The sequence below is a fragment of the Gracilinanus agilis genome, chromosome 4 (genome assembly GCF_016433145.1).
Source record: "Gracilinanus agilis isolate LMUSP501 chromosome 4, AgileGrace, whole genome shotgun sequence".
In the NCBI taxonomy this organism is placed as follows: domain Eukaryota; kingdom Metazoa; phylum Chordata; class Mammalia; order Didelphimorphia; family Didelphidae; genus Gracilinanus; species Gracilinanus agilis.
This window is the reverse complement of record NC_058133.1, coordinates 137,338,197-137,353,560: the sequence shown is the minus strand read 5'-3', so window position 1 is coordinate 137,353,560 and position 15,364 is coordinate 137,338,197. Positions and strand designations below refer to the sequence as shown.

The following is a 15,364-nucleotide window of genomic DNA, read 5'->3' as shown; positions in this document are numbered from 1 at the left end:
TTCTTTAATGATGCAACGGGATTCATTTCAGGATTGTGTTGCATGAGTTGAATTTTGAATGAAGGAGAATTTTTTTTAAAGAGGTGTTGGCTATTTGGTTGTTTACTTTGAATTATAATAATTATTTGTTATTTAAATATAAAATTATATGTATTCCCCTCCCCTCAAATGCAGTAAAATATATATGTATATTTTGGGTAACTTTTCCCCATTAAAAAAATGTGTATGAGAAATTGAATAGGCTTCAGCTAAGTGAGGTTGTCACCGTGTTGGATTTTTTAATTCAGCACCAGGACTGCACTGACAGTCGTTTACATCATTACTAGTTTCTTTTTTAAAAAACCATATGTTTAAAAGTTAGGTTCAATCATAAAAATAGTAATAGTAATTGGAAGAACGACCAACACAAATTGAAGCAACCATGTCTGGAGAGGTGCGTTTGAGGCAGCTGGAGCAGTTTATTTTGGATGGACCGGCTCAGACCAATGGGCAGTGCTTCAGCGTGGAGACATTGCTGGATATACTCATCTGCCTTTATGATGAATGTAATAATTCCCCACTAAGGAGAGAGAAAAATATTGTTGAGTACCTGGAATGGGGTAAGTGCATGACTTTCTTTTACTACCTCATGTTTGGGGGGTTTTTTGGTGGGAAAATGGTTTGATATTTTTCAGGATTTTCCTGAATGTATTGTCTTCTTTGTATTTTATTCTTCGATTAAGAGAGTAACTTAGTTTTCAATGTTGAAAATTTTCTGGTTTGGTAAATGGATTTTCAGGTGCGAATTCAGTGCTATTAAATTGTCTTAATTTTAAGGCCTAGCCCATGTAGAGTTTACATTTCCAGGTCAGCAGGAAGAGATGATGGATGGATTCTCTGAAGGCAAAAAATAACTCTTGTCCCAAAGGCCTTTGGTATATATATTCATTGAAGTTCATGGTAGGCATGAAATTGAAAAGTACTGATAGCAGTTGAAAAATTTAACCTCAATGCATGATAGATTTGAAATAATTGTAAAATTGAAATTAAAATAACAGCTCTAAAAGACAGTGCAACCCTAAAGACTTGTAGAGGATTTTACATTAGTTTGTATATAATAGAATACATGAAATGAATAAAGGGGAGTATTTGTGTGTATTTTTTTAAGTTCATTTGTGATCAACATATTGACATGTTTTTAGAATTCTGTGGTTGTGTGGTTGGGAAGGGATGCTTGGTAGCATTATCTTGATTGAACTGGCTAGATTCTTTTTTATTCTAAATATAGCTGTAACTAAGAAGATATTCCCATAGATGGAAGACGAGAATTAGTGTTTCATGTGATCCTTATGCTATAAAACTTATTGTTTTGACCAAGTATACTTTTAAAGTATTGCTTCACATTAAAAATAATTTCTTCCATTTAGAAAATGAATACTATGAAATCAATTAATTGTTAAGTTATAACAGACTTCATGAATCTGTGATTAGAAGAATAGTATCTTCTAGGTTCTTTAGCTACTTTATCATCTGGAGAACACTGGACTGAAAACATTTTTCATATTTTTAGAACATTGATAGCATTTTGATGGGTAATTAAATTAGTAAAATTCTTATTTTCACATATAAAGACTAATGAGTTATTTTGTAGCCAACTTTATAGCTAAGCAATAAGGTGTGCTTGCATTTAATCAGTTTCATGTTTTCCTGTTTAGAAATGACCAGCACTTGGATGTCATGAAATAAGTTAAATGTAGAAATGTGTGAAGGGTAATTATATGTAGTTATCATATGTAGTTATCTGGGCTCTTATTGAGTGACATCTCAAGACTCATGTAACTTGAAAACTTTTTATATATTTACTTTCTTAGCTGTCCTTAAAAATGAGTATTTTACAAATCTAGGAATTTTAAAAACATTTCTAATATTTCTTATTTTTGGCTCAAGTTTAATTAACGAGATTGAAGCTTAGATTAGAAAACAAGACAAAAAGGAAACAAAACAATATGTAGGTATCATGTTGTGTGAGAAGTCATTTCAGGACTTTTTGGTCTTTTTTTATAAAGGTGGTATTTGAGCCCCATAATGTGTTTCAAAAGTGACTCCAACTTTCTCTTGTGACTTTGAGCAAGTCATTTAACACCACTATCTTCCCCCTTCCCATCTGCAAAATGGAGAAAAAATTTCATATGCCAAAGAAAATTTTAAAGCTGTGATTTTTAAAAAAAGGAAATCATTTAAGTATTGTTATGCCTCATAATGATTAAAGTTCAATTATACCAGTTTAAATTGAATGTTAATAATGCAAATTCTATCACTTTGGATCATGCTGTTTTTTCTATTAAAGTTCATTTTATTTCATTCATATGTAAAATGGAATCATGTTTAAGACAAAAAGAATATAGTGACATAATTTAAAGTATTTCAAGTTATTACAGTACCGATGTCCAAAAATGTTGATTATTTTTTTAAAATATGAAATATTTTTTATTAGGGATCCTTAATTCTAAAAATCTCATTCTCTTTGATATTATAGAAATATATATTTTCTTTAAATCCTTATGGTGTTTTTCTGTATTTTGGAAGAAATGTCCAGAATTCTTAAGGAAATTCTTTTGTTTAAACCTCTTTCTTGGACTAGATAGGGTTTGCTAAGTATTAAATAAGAAGGAATTTATGTTATACACTTAGCAAAGTTGTATAAAGGGGCGGGGGATCACTCAGAAGATAATGGTCTATAAGGTTTAGTGTAGCATTATTACTGTACTGCATTTTAGTTATTTAACAAGTTTGACATTTTGAAATGACTGCTTTTCTGCTCTTTTGTTTTATGATGGGCATTTGTTAGTTTAATTACTTTGTAAATAATGCAGATTTTGTTGACTAATAATAAAGTCATCAAATATTTGTTGAATTCCTACTTTATACTAGAATGGCTAAGTGCTGTAACACTGAATATTTCCTAAATTGAGAATTGTCAAGAATTAAATATATTTTTAGAAAATTTCTCAGTGAGAAAGATGCTTAAAGTGACATGGAAACATTTAAAAATGCTCTTTGTTGATTACTTGGTTGAATCTTCTTGAATTTTCAAAGTGTAAAAAAGAGTACAAATATCCAGTGTGTAATGCAAAATTATTGGTTATGTAGGATGTTAAAGTAGCCTAACTTCAGGTATATCTTGTGTTTTTATGCAGATGGTAGATACACCATCTTTATGGAAGCTTGCTTATGAATGAGAATACATCAAACCCTTAAAGAGTATGACCAGAATCTTGGTTTTGGCTTTGGCTTTCTTGAGTCCTTTTTGGGTGGCACAGCGGAAAGAGCACTGTCTTTGGAGCATTGAGATTCTAGTGTTGTCTGATTTTGGGCAAGTCATTTAACCTCACCCGGACTCTTTCATTATCAGTAAAATGAAGTGATTGAACTAGTTTGACTCCTTAAGCACCTTTCAGATTTAGATCTTGTTTTGAAACAGTTACCCTTTGGGTTCTTAGTTATCATTTGTTTCATTTTTAAGCTGTTATGTTGGTATATTGATTATAGCAACCAGAACTGCCAGTGGGAAAGAGTAGAGAATTTCAAATATTGTGTTGTTTTTCCTTAAACATTCGTTACTGGCGTTGCTGATGACCTCCGGGAGGAAGCTATCTAGGAGTATAGAGGATTAACAATTGAGAAATGGATCAAAAGAGGTAGAAGTATTAGGACATAAATCTCTTTGTTTAAACTCATTTGTTTTCATTTTAAGGAGTTGAAATTTACTATATTTAGACCCTTGTTGGCTTGTTTATCTGAGTATTGTTTTCTGCAGAACTCTCCAGAATATATTTATAATAAGTATTATAGTTGTAGAAAAAGAAACAACTTTTGTACTTTAAATTCAATGTTGCTTATTAATCTATGAACATGATAATTAGAAATGGGAAGTTGGAATTTTGTGGGCTTTTTTACTGCTTTTTCTACCATAAATGAACATAAGGTATTAATATTTGATAAAACAAACATGTAAAACTACAGAGAAGTTTATTTCTGTATCCTTGATTTTTTTCTAAATATTACTTTATGTAATTGTCAAAGTAATAGGAATTTTCATGGTTGACAAAGTTATTCTGTTTACATTAATGAGTTCTATATAAGTAATGCCATAATATGTACTCTTAAGGATACTATTTTTTTTTTATTTTCAAATGTTTCCTTTTATTGCAATAAACTTAAAGTTTATACCCAACTTTTAGTGGTGGCTGAATTAAGCGAGGAGTAATGGCCCTTATTGAACATATATATATCTTTTCTAGTATACTTTATACTTCACTTTTGGTCATTCTTAATTTTTTTTTTAGCAGACCTTACTAATCATTCTAGTTTTCAATTGATATGAAATGACCTACAGAATTTATTTTCATTTAAGTTCTCAGTTAAGATTGTTAGAAAGGAATCAAGAAGTTAAACCTTCCCCTCATATTGTGGAGCAAACCTTTTTTGAAATATTTTGAATTAAATACATATTTAAGAAAAAAATAGGAACTTCCCTACTTCTGTTGAGGGAATTCATTTCTGTCATACTTAATACTGTCCGTTGTTAAATTTTGTCATTGTTCAGTGATAGCATCTCTTGGTATCTGACTAGTTATCTCTACCTAGACCACTGTCCTATTTCAGGTCTTCAGCACCTTTTGCATGGACTTCTCCTCTATCCAGTCCATCCAACTCAAAGTCATCAAAGTCTACAAATCTTTAGCTCAGAAAAAACAAAACCAGAAAACCCTTAATGGCTCCCCAATGCCTCAGCGATAAAATGAAGATTAATTAACCTTTGCAACTTAAATCCCTTTACAATCTGACTTCCATCCACTTTATCAGCCTAATTTATTACTTCCCTCCTGAACTCTATTTTAGCCAAATGAGAGTTGTTTTCAATATTCTTTCATGGATCCATACTCCATGGATCCATACAAGTCAACCTTCATGTCTGGAAAGTACTTCCTCCTCATCTTCAGCTCATAGAATCTTATCTTATCTTTCTTACAAGGTTCAAGTCAGGTACAACCTTCTAGGTGAGGCATTCTCTGATATCAATAGGTATTAATATTCTCTCCCTGTTTAATTTTCTTTTTATTATACTCAAATAAGGTAGGTAAGTTGGCCTTCTGAGGCCATTCTTTGTAGTGTGTTCTCTGCATAGTTTTAGTTGATTTCATGGAGGCTTGAGGAAACCTTTTCCTGCCATTTGTGAACTAGTGCTTTGCATTATGCAATGAAGGTTACCCTAATCTTAATTGCTTGTTGACCAAAAAGAGCTCAGGGGTTGTACAAAAGCAGGTTACTGGACTTTAGAGATTCTCTTTGACTGTTAGGCATATGGACGATTTCATGATGGTCTAAAAAGTCAGTTAGGGAAGAGAATGGAGGTTCTTCACCCAGCCTTCATGTGGCTCAGCATATGATTGGCTCCCTCTTCTGTGTGTGTTTTCTCCCTGATTTTAGGAACACAAGTATTCTATGTGTTAACTTAGAAAAAACATGGAACTATTAAATAGTCATAAAAGCCACTCTTTAATTAAGGAAAAGGGGGAACAGGGCTGATTAGGCCTCCACTCAGAGCCACAGGCCACGCACGAGCCTTATGCGGAGTCAGTCGAGGATTGAACTCTGCTTGCTCTGGTCCCTGACCCCCTGGGAGTGCCACCGAGCTAGATGATGACTCCAAGGAACAAAAGAAATTGGGGAACTTATATACCATTTGGGAAGATCCAGGGGCTGGGAACGATGATTGACATTATCATACTGAGAGGATACAAATCAAGCCTGGGAAAGGAATCCTAGGCAGAGGCTAGGGTATAAGGGAAAGGGCTGCTTACCATGGATACTAAAGGCTGGTTCCTGCCCAAGTGTGTCTTCCTGGGAAAGGGTCTTTGATACTTTGGGGAAGACTACCTGAGACAAAAGGATATTTAGCATTTACCCCAGGGTCCATTATTCAGTCTGCAACTGCTAGCCTGAGATTCCCTTCAGGGTGGATTCTCTGGGGAACCAGGAACTGGGAACAAGCACAAGCTTTGGGGATCTTCAACCTACAAGATATTCCTAAAACTTGGGGTTCATCAGATCTCACTAGGCCACAAGTTTGGGGTCTCTAGATTCCACATCGACACATGGTAGACATAACGAGAACTTAGTAATCTTACGAATTTTGCAAAGTCCAGAGGTCCTGGCATGGGGTAGCTGCAGTAGCTCCATAAAAGAGATTCTTAATCATTTTTGTGTTCATAGACCTCTTTGATAGTCTGGTGAAGGCTTTGGACTCCTTCTTTGAATGTTTTTCAAGGCGTGATTACAAAGAAAAACAAAGGTTAGTGAAAATAAAGATGTGTGTGTGTGTGTGTGTGTGTGTGTGTGTGTGTGTGTGTGTGTGTGTGTGTTTAACAAGTTCCTAGCCCTCCTGAAAACTGTCCACAGACAAACCCTTTCTTAGGAGACCCAGGTTAAGAACCTCTGCCCTAGAACATTAGTGACTGATGGCAGCAAAAGCATTTATATCAGGAGCAGAGGTCTGTGGACCCACATTAATATGTAAAGAGAACTAAAGAGACTACTTAAGGGAATGTGATTTTCCCACCCTCCCACCCCCTCAAAATAAAAAAAAGCAAAGTACTTTCTATGGATTCAAAAAAGGAGAAAATCCTGGGAACTCAGGTGGAGAGCTACACCAAAAGTAGTAAAGCCTCTATAGAGGGAGAAAGGACTTTTATCGTCAGAATTTGTGCTATTCCTTTATGTGTGTTCCCTGTATATGTGTCTCACATGACGTCCCATGGACATATGTGTATTTATGGGAGATTATATACCCAGACTTTTCCAGGGAATGTTTTGTGCCAATTGTTTTTGCTTATACTATCATAGTAAATGACTCTTAACTAAAAAGTAAGTTTACTGACTGGTTAGGAGCTCAGAAGCCACCCTGTTAGAAGTTTAGCCCTATGGGGTCTTAGGTTCAATTAGGTACCCTCCGGGAGACTCACTCCACAAGTATCAGTATAAGTTAAGGGTATATTCCCTGAATAGTAGCAATACTTGTGTATGTATTGTGTTTCCCCAGGAGATATAAACTCCTTGAAAGTAGAGACAATTTTATTTGTGTCTTTATATCTCTACCCTGTGGCACGGGTGCCAAAGATGGCACAGAGTGCTCTCTGGGCATGCAACCACCTTCCCCCTGCACACACCTCCCCTCCACATCCCCTAGTTTTTTATTATAAAGGCAGAGGAACTCTGGGGTTTGCTGCTCCCTTCCCTCTCTCCACCAAGCCTGATGACATTTTTTCATTTCATCTAGCAGCCCAATGAGAGTACTTTCTCCCTCCCCTGTGTGGGGTGGGGGTAGGAGGTGCATCCAGCACTCAGAAGGGGTATTGCACTTGGTCTCTGGGGTTGGGGGTGGACACACCACTTGGTTTCTGGAGTGGAGTGAGGTGGGGGTGGGGCCTGACACTCTTATCTCTAAAAGGTTCATTATCACTGATCTAGTACAATGTTTTCTACATAGTAGGTACTTAATATTTATTGAATTGTTATTGAATTGAATATTTAGGATACTTTTAAAAGTTCTGTTTTAAAGAGGTCATGAGTAGCTAGTCCCATGAGTATTTATTTGTATTTGATAATAAAAATTTGATTAATTTATTTTTAAAAATAATTTTTATTGATGTCTTTTTATTTAAAAAATTTATTAATAGAATTTATGTCCAGGTATTTCATCCCTTCCTTCCCTTCCCCACACCATAGAAGGTATCCTCTGGCAAACAGATAATGTCCTGCTTTCTGATTATCAAGAGGGATGTGTTTCCTTGTTTCTTCTCCCTGGCCAGGTTTGGTAGGGTTGATTACTGTCAGTCTAGGACTCTGGCAGGTTGGCAGTCTGAGAGGTGAAGTTCAGAAAGATGGTGAACTCCTCTCAGTGAATCAAGATGAAGTCTGGGAGCCTTTTATCAAAAAAAGTTAAATTTCATGTTCCTAACCTAAGCCCAATTCAGATAGATAGGATTAAAATAGTCCTTGTTTTGATTAGATAAATGGATTTTTGCAGATAGGATTAAAAGAGCCTGTGTGTATATGTGTGTGTGTGTGTGTGTGTGTGTGTGTGTGTGTGTGTGTGTGTGTTGATTGGACTTGATAATTGGTTTTGTAAATTGTACATTCTGATTAGCTACTTTTGGAGATAAGATTGTAACTCTCAAGTAACCACCCAATGGTGAATGAGGGGCAGGACCATCTTTGCATTAGGGAATAGGATAAAAGAAAGCTGCCTGCTCTCATTTCGTACTTGCTTGCTGACAGTAACACTTATAACTCTGGCTCCGGAGTACTCATTCTCCTGAGGATGAAATAAAAGAGCCTTTGACACACTGATGCCAAGTTCAAGACTCTTTTGAGTAGATGGTTATTCCTCTCAGCAGTATCTAGTGCTTGGAGGAGATATAAGACCAAACTCTAGACATGATAATGGTGACTCTAGTATGTTATTTGTTATCTTTAAGAAGAAAACTTATTGATGCTTACCACCACTACCCCTGCCAATTCCTCCCCTCCCCATCCCCCCATCACCATCATGTTGGAGTGCCTTCTCCCTTTACCTTTTCCTTGTAACAAAGAAGTTAAGTAAAATAAATCAACATGTTGGTCATATCTCACAACATATGCTGTATTCTGCATCCGTGGCCTGCCACCTGAGGTATTTTACTGACAGTTCTTTGGAGTCAAGATTTGTCTTTGTATTATGAGGGTTCTGATGGCTCTCTGCATTGTTTTCCCTTATATAAAGTGTTCTCTTGGTTCTTCAATCTTTGTTCTTCATTAGTTTCATCTATCTTTAATCAGACAGTCAATCCAAGAGAAAGAGACTAAGAATGTCAGAGGAGACACTGAAAATAAGAAATTCTAAAGTAGAATGGCAGGGCAATTTTTCTTTCAGGGTTGAGGAAATTTTATTACCTTCTGAGGGAAAGTGATGTGCTATAGAGCTCATTTTATCCAGGGTACCCCAGCTTTTATTCTGACATGTTGCCCTGTTGCTACTATATCCTCAAAACTGGGCTTCTAGAAATCATACCTTGAATACCTAAATCCATTCAGCTTTGGAACTTATCCCTTGTGTCATGCTATTCTGATTGGTGAAAACTCATCCTAGTTAACTGATACCATAGTCTACCATTTGTCACTTAGGATGTAAGCTCATTAAGAGTAGGAATTGTTTCTTTGTATTTACATTGGCAATGCATATAGATAATCAACAGACTTTTAAGTTCTTATGTACCAGACACTTTGCAAAGCTCTGGGAATATAAAATTCTAATGAAGGAGACAACATGCAAATGAGATATACCCAGTATAAATGGTACTAATCTCAGAGGGTTGGCACTGTGTGGGGAACCAGAAAAGACCTCTTGCAAAAGATAGGCTTTGAGCTTGAATGAAGGACTTCCAGAGGGGGAGAAGGTGAAGAGACTGGAGCATTTCAGATAAGGTGGCTGGGTGGCAGGTGAGACAGATGTGGAATTGGGAGACAGCAAGTAGACCATTGCCCCTGGATCATAGAGTATGTGGAGGGGAGTAAAATGTAAGAAGACTGGAAAGGTAATATAAGTAGCCAGGTTGTGAAGGACTTAAAAAACCAATGGACTTTGTAATGTCTTGCACATCTTAATAAATGCTTGTAGATTGCTTGATCTCCCCACTAAGCCTCTTGCCTGGTCACCACTCCCTTACATGTATCGTCTCATTAAAATATTCACAACAATTATTTTTATAATCTTCAAAGTCCTTGAAAATATACCAAATACCTTACAGATGTTTCCATCTAGTTCCTCATACTTGTCTAATTAAACTTAGCTTTCTCAAGGATTAGCATTTTAGATACACAAGGAAAAGCCATCTAAGATAAATTTTCATTACCCTCTTCCCAGTATTGCAATCAGTTAATCAATAAATATTAAGTAAGTACCTTGGGGTGCCTGGCAATTTACTTAGCTCTGGGGATACATAAAAGAGAAATAGCCTCTGCCCTCAAGGAGCATATATATTCTATAAGAAAGGAGACAAATATATAGGTATATAAAACACATAAAAACACATATAGGAACTTGTGGAACCGGAAAAGCTTCATGCAGAAATGGGTGCTTGAGTCCAGACTTGAAGGAAACCAGTGACCTAATGGGTAGCTTCTCTGTAAATTGTTTTCTTCTGTGTTTTAAGGTATGTAGTATTTTGCAGCTGAAGGAGAATGGTCAGGATAGCATAGTGACCAGCCCTGCCTTGTTTTAGAGATGAGGAAACCACAGCCTATAGACATTCCCTGTGTCTTGCACAACATAATAAAGCACCAGATGTCCTGGATTGAAACGTTGGCCTTTAGACTCCAAATTCAGTTAGTTTTCCGCTTTGAATACGTTGTCTCTCATCAACAACATGTTAATATTTGTAGCAACAAAATGCTCACTCTAAAAGACTCATGACACTGCAAATTTGGAAGGGGTCATTTTTATTCAACCTCCTTAATTTACAGATGAGAAAACTGACACTTAAAGTAAAATAGGAAGTTTGTGGCTGAATTGGAACTTGAACTCCAGTTCCAGTACCATAGGGGAACTGAGGTCAATATTTAATGAGATCATATTTTTTGATTTTTTGATTTTGCAGAAAACTATTTGTGATGGGATGGAAACAACTTTTTAAAGATATTTAATTGGTCTTACTGGTAGATAATCTAGGTGATATTTGTTTCTTTATAAAGCATCCTTCTGTTCTCACCATTCTAATTTTTAAAAATCAAATTAAGATTTAAAGCTAATTTTAAAAAATCTTTAAAAAAACTTTAAAAATGCTTCCAAATGAGATCAGCCATGTGCAGTCATTTAGCTATAGGCATTTTATTTATAATTGTCTAATCTGACGTTTTTGAGGGTAAAAACAATATTTTAATGAATTTTGCTTTGTTCATAGTGCTATACCTTAATTAGGTTTACATTTAGCTATCATGGATAGAATCCATATTTGACCCAACTATGATGAGTCTTTCTGTTAAATCTTTCATATTCAAACTAATGGATATTTTCTTATGCAACTTAGGAAATTTCTATTTTATGGATAAGGAGAGAGACATGTTGGTTTATAAAAAGTTTAAAATTCTATTCAGATGTCATCTTTTGAGTAAGGTAACTTAGCTAATAATTCCTTTTTTTAAAAATATTTTTACTGGATGCGTTTTTTTAACATCACCATATTTATCTCTAGTATCCCCCTTCTCTCTCCTACCAAAGAGCCATCCTGTATAACAATCTTTTTAAACAAAGAAACAAAAGAAATAGATAAAGAAAAAAATGAGCAAAACTGGTCAATGCATCAAAAAGTCTTAAAATGTGTTCAAATATGCAATAGTCTTGGACCTCTCTCTTTTTGGAGGCATATTTTTAATTTTGTGACATTCATTGCTGATTGTTTTGTGCCAATTATTTTCCTTTATGTTATTTTGGGTAATTTTCTTGTTCTCCTTGGTCAGTCTAATAGTGAATTCTCTGTATCCAAGGGTTTGGATATTGCCACTTTATTCACATAATTACAATTTATCTTCCTAAATAGTTGTACTGATTCATAGCTCCACCAAAATAGAGTGTGCCTATATGCCTACAACTTTTTTAATTCACCTAACATTTAAAAATTAATTTATTACTAAGAATAGAAGTAAAACACATTCATATATAAGGATTGAAATTAGTTATATCCATCTATGTCATGGCAAATTGGAGAAACTGTACAGATTTTTAGTTGTGTGATGCTAGAAGTGTCAAAAAGCATTGAGTGAAGTAATATGTATGAGTTTAGTATTTCCAATCAATATGCATTTCTACACTCACATGTTCGTTCAACAATATTTAATGGAAGGATAAAAGGAACCTTGGCCCTGACAGTTATTAGCTCTGCGACTGAGGAAAAGAAATTTAACAACTCTGATCCTCAGGTTTCCTTATCTGCAAAATACTGGATAATTGTTAAACCATTTATCTCACAGGTTTCTTTTAAATAAAACACTTTATAAACCTGAAGCAAGATAAAATGTAAAGAGTTCCAGTTCATTTATATAAATTTCTAGATAATAGCACTTAGTTTACAGAGTTGTTAAGATAAAATGAGATGATATGGGTAAAGAGCTTTGTAGATCTTAAAATACTATATATATTATACATTTGGTAAGATGCAAGGCAAAATAAGCTCTCACAGGACAGAAATAGCAGCAATGGGTAGAAACTGCCAAGAGGTCAGTTTGGGAAAACTTCTTAGTTAGACCTAATCAAAAGTGTAATGGGCAAGACTTTTGATATAGAACTTCTGGGTTAAGATGGTGGCAGAGTAGAGGCAGGGCGACTTTCTCTCCTTACCAATGGATATAAAGTACCTCCAAACAAACAAACAAACAAAAAAAAAATCCAGATGAAAGAAGGGACCCCACAGTAGGGCTCAGTATCGAAAGTATGTGAGATTTGGGCACTTCCACACCATAGGGGGGGGCAATAGCTCTCATCAAAACGTGAGCAGATCACCCCTCCCCCACCTACAGTACCAGAGTCAGAGGCTGCCCTCCAGAGTTAGAGTGAGAGGGGGCACAAAATCTAGGCCCTTAGCAGCTAGCTGGCACTACCAGGAGCTTACTCCTGAGAGCAGCAAGACCTGAGATCCCAGGTGGCTAGAAAACTCATACCTTGGATACTGGAGTGGGGCTGAGAGAGGGAGCAGCAGCACCCAGCTCTCTCAGACTCAGGGGAAAATCTCAGGTGGAGGAGCAAGCATGGTCCAAGTTCTGGGGTCTGGGCAGCCCGCTAGGACCACGGAGGCTTGACCCTGAAAACAGCTAGACCAGAGACCCCAGGAGGGTCCTGAGAGAAGCCAGGAGACTCACAAAGTAGCCTCAGACAAAAACTGCTTCCTAACTCTATACAAAGAGAATCAGATTGCCTTACTCAGGATAAACCACAATGATGCCAAACAAAGCCCAAGAAATAAACAAGAAGACCAAGAAAAAAACTCTTAACACTTCATAACTTCTGCACAGAAAAAACCCAGAAAACAGGAGGACAAAGACATCCAAACCTTCCCGAAAACATGAAAATGGGTCACAAGATCTTGAAGAGTTCAAATCTGAGATCATAAGAAAGATGGAAGAGATCTGGCAAGAAAATAACGGTTTAAAAGGCAGAATTTCACAATTAGAAAGTGAGTCTCTGAAGTCAAATGAATTGATAAGCAAATTGAAGACCAGAAATGACCAGCTGGAAACCTTGAAGAACCAGATAGACCAGATTGAAAAGGAAAACCAAAAGATTTTAGCCGAAACCAGTCTCTAAAGGCTAGAATTGGGCAATTAGAAGCCAATGATCTCACAAGACAACAAGAATTAATAAAGCAAAGTCAAAAGACTGACAGAAATAGAAGGAAACATGACATATCTCAATGAGAAGTTAATAGACCAAGAAAACAGGTGTAGAAGAGACAATCTGAGAATCATTGGTCTTCCTGAAAAAGCAGAAACTAATAGAAATTTGTACTCCATTCTAAAAGAAATTATTCAGCAAAACTGCCCTAAAGTTATACAAGAGGGCAATATAGACATTGAAAGAATCTATAGGTCACCCTCTATACCAGGGGTCAGCAACGTATGGCTCTCGAGCCATATCTGGCTCTTTTGAGGGCCAGATATGGCTCTTTCTGCAGGAGCCATAAAGTCAATTTTTTTTCAGGCGCTGTTACAGGAGCGCGCACTGTGAACACTGTACGGCTCTCATGGGATTACATTTTAAAAAATGTGGCGTTTATGGCTCTCATGGCCAAAAAGGTTGCTGACCCCTTCTCTACACTAAACCCTGAAAAGACAACCCCCAGGAATATAATAGCCAAATTCAAGAGCTTCCAAGTAAAAGAAAAAAATATTACAAGAAGCCAGAAAGAGACAATTCAGATATCAAGGAGCACCAATCAGGATCACACAGGATCTGGCAGCCTCCACACTAAAAGACTGCAAGGCTTGGAATATGATATTCAGAAAGGCAAGAGAACTGGGTCTACAACCAAGGATCACCTATCCATCAAAACTGACTATATACTTCCAGGGGAAAGTATGGGTATTCAACAAGATAGAAGATTTCCAAGTATTTGCACAGAAAAGACCACGACTAAATGGAAAGTTCAATATCCAACCACAAAAACCAAGAGAAACATGAAAAGGTAAATAAGAAACAGAGGGGAAAGAAAGAAAACTCTTTATTCTTTAATTTGCCTCTTTAAGAGCTTTAATAAGATCAAATTATTCGTATTCCTATATGGAAAAATGTTATGTATAATTTTCAAAAACTGTGTTCACTATTATAGTAATTAGAAGAATTCTTCTAGGGAGAGGTTGGAGCACTAAATGGTCTAAGATGAGACAGGGTGGGGAAAAAAAGAGAGGGGTGAATAGTAGATGACACCAAGAGAAACTTGAATGAATAAGAAAACTAAGATATTCTATTACATACAAAGAGGGCATGGGAAGGGGATTAAACCTTACTCTCAGCGGACTTAATCCTGAGAGGGAAGAGTAGCTATATCCATTGGGATTATAGAATTCTATCTAACCCTACTGAGAAAGTCAGAAGGGATTAACCAAGGGGAGCCAGGGAGTGGGGAGGTCAAAAAAGGGAGGGGAGGAGAAGGAGGAGGGAATTCATTAGGCCTTAAAAAATAAAAAGAAGGGAATAATAAGGGAGGAGGAAAGGGAATAATAAGGGAGGAGGGGACAAAGGGGACTGGTCTAAAACGAACCACTGGTTTAAAAAGGAATAGCATAAGAAGAAGGGGTAGAACTAGGAGAGGATACCAAAATGTTAGGGAATACACAACTGATGATTATAACTCTGAATGTGAATGGGATGAACTCGCCCATAAAATGGAAGCAAATAGCAGAGTGGATTAGAAACCAAAAGCCTACCATATGTTGTCTACAAGAAACACATATGAGGCGGTTGGACATACACAGGTTTAAGGTCAAGGGCTGGAGTAAAATCTTTTGGGATTGAAATTAGAAAATAAAAAGGCAGGAGTCACGATCATGATTTCTGACAAAGCCAAAGTAAAAATAGATATGATTAAAAGAGACAGGGAAGGTAATTACATCCTGATAAAAGGCAGTATAGACAATGAGGAAATAACAGTACTCAACATGTATGCACCAAATGGTATAGCATCCAAATTCCTAAAGAAGAAACTGGCTGAGCTCAAGAAGGAAATAGATAATAAAACCATACTAGTGGGAGATCTAAATATTCCTCTTTCAGATCTAGATAAATCAAACCAAAAAA

The 15,364-nt window shown here is 36.2% G+C and overlaps 1 protein-coding gene across 1 annotated transcript in view; it reads left to right on the top strand.

Moving 5' to 3' along the window:
* Window positions 1-320: 320 nt before the first annotated feature.
* The window catches only part of LOC123247970 (serine/threonine-protein kinase MRCK alpha-like), a 426,637-nt gene continuing 411,593 nt past the window's right edge, over window positions 321-15,364 (top strand). Inside the window, exon 1 of the mRNA XM_044677091.1 lies at window positions 321-599. Within this exon, the coding sequence (XP_044533026.1) occupies window positions 422-599 (178 nt within the window). The 5' untranslated portion in view covers window positions 321-421. The remainder of the gene's footprint in view (window positions 600-15,364) is intronic.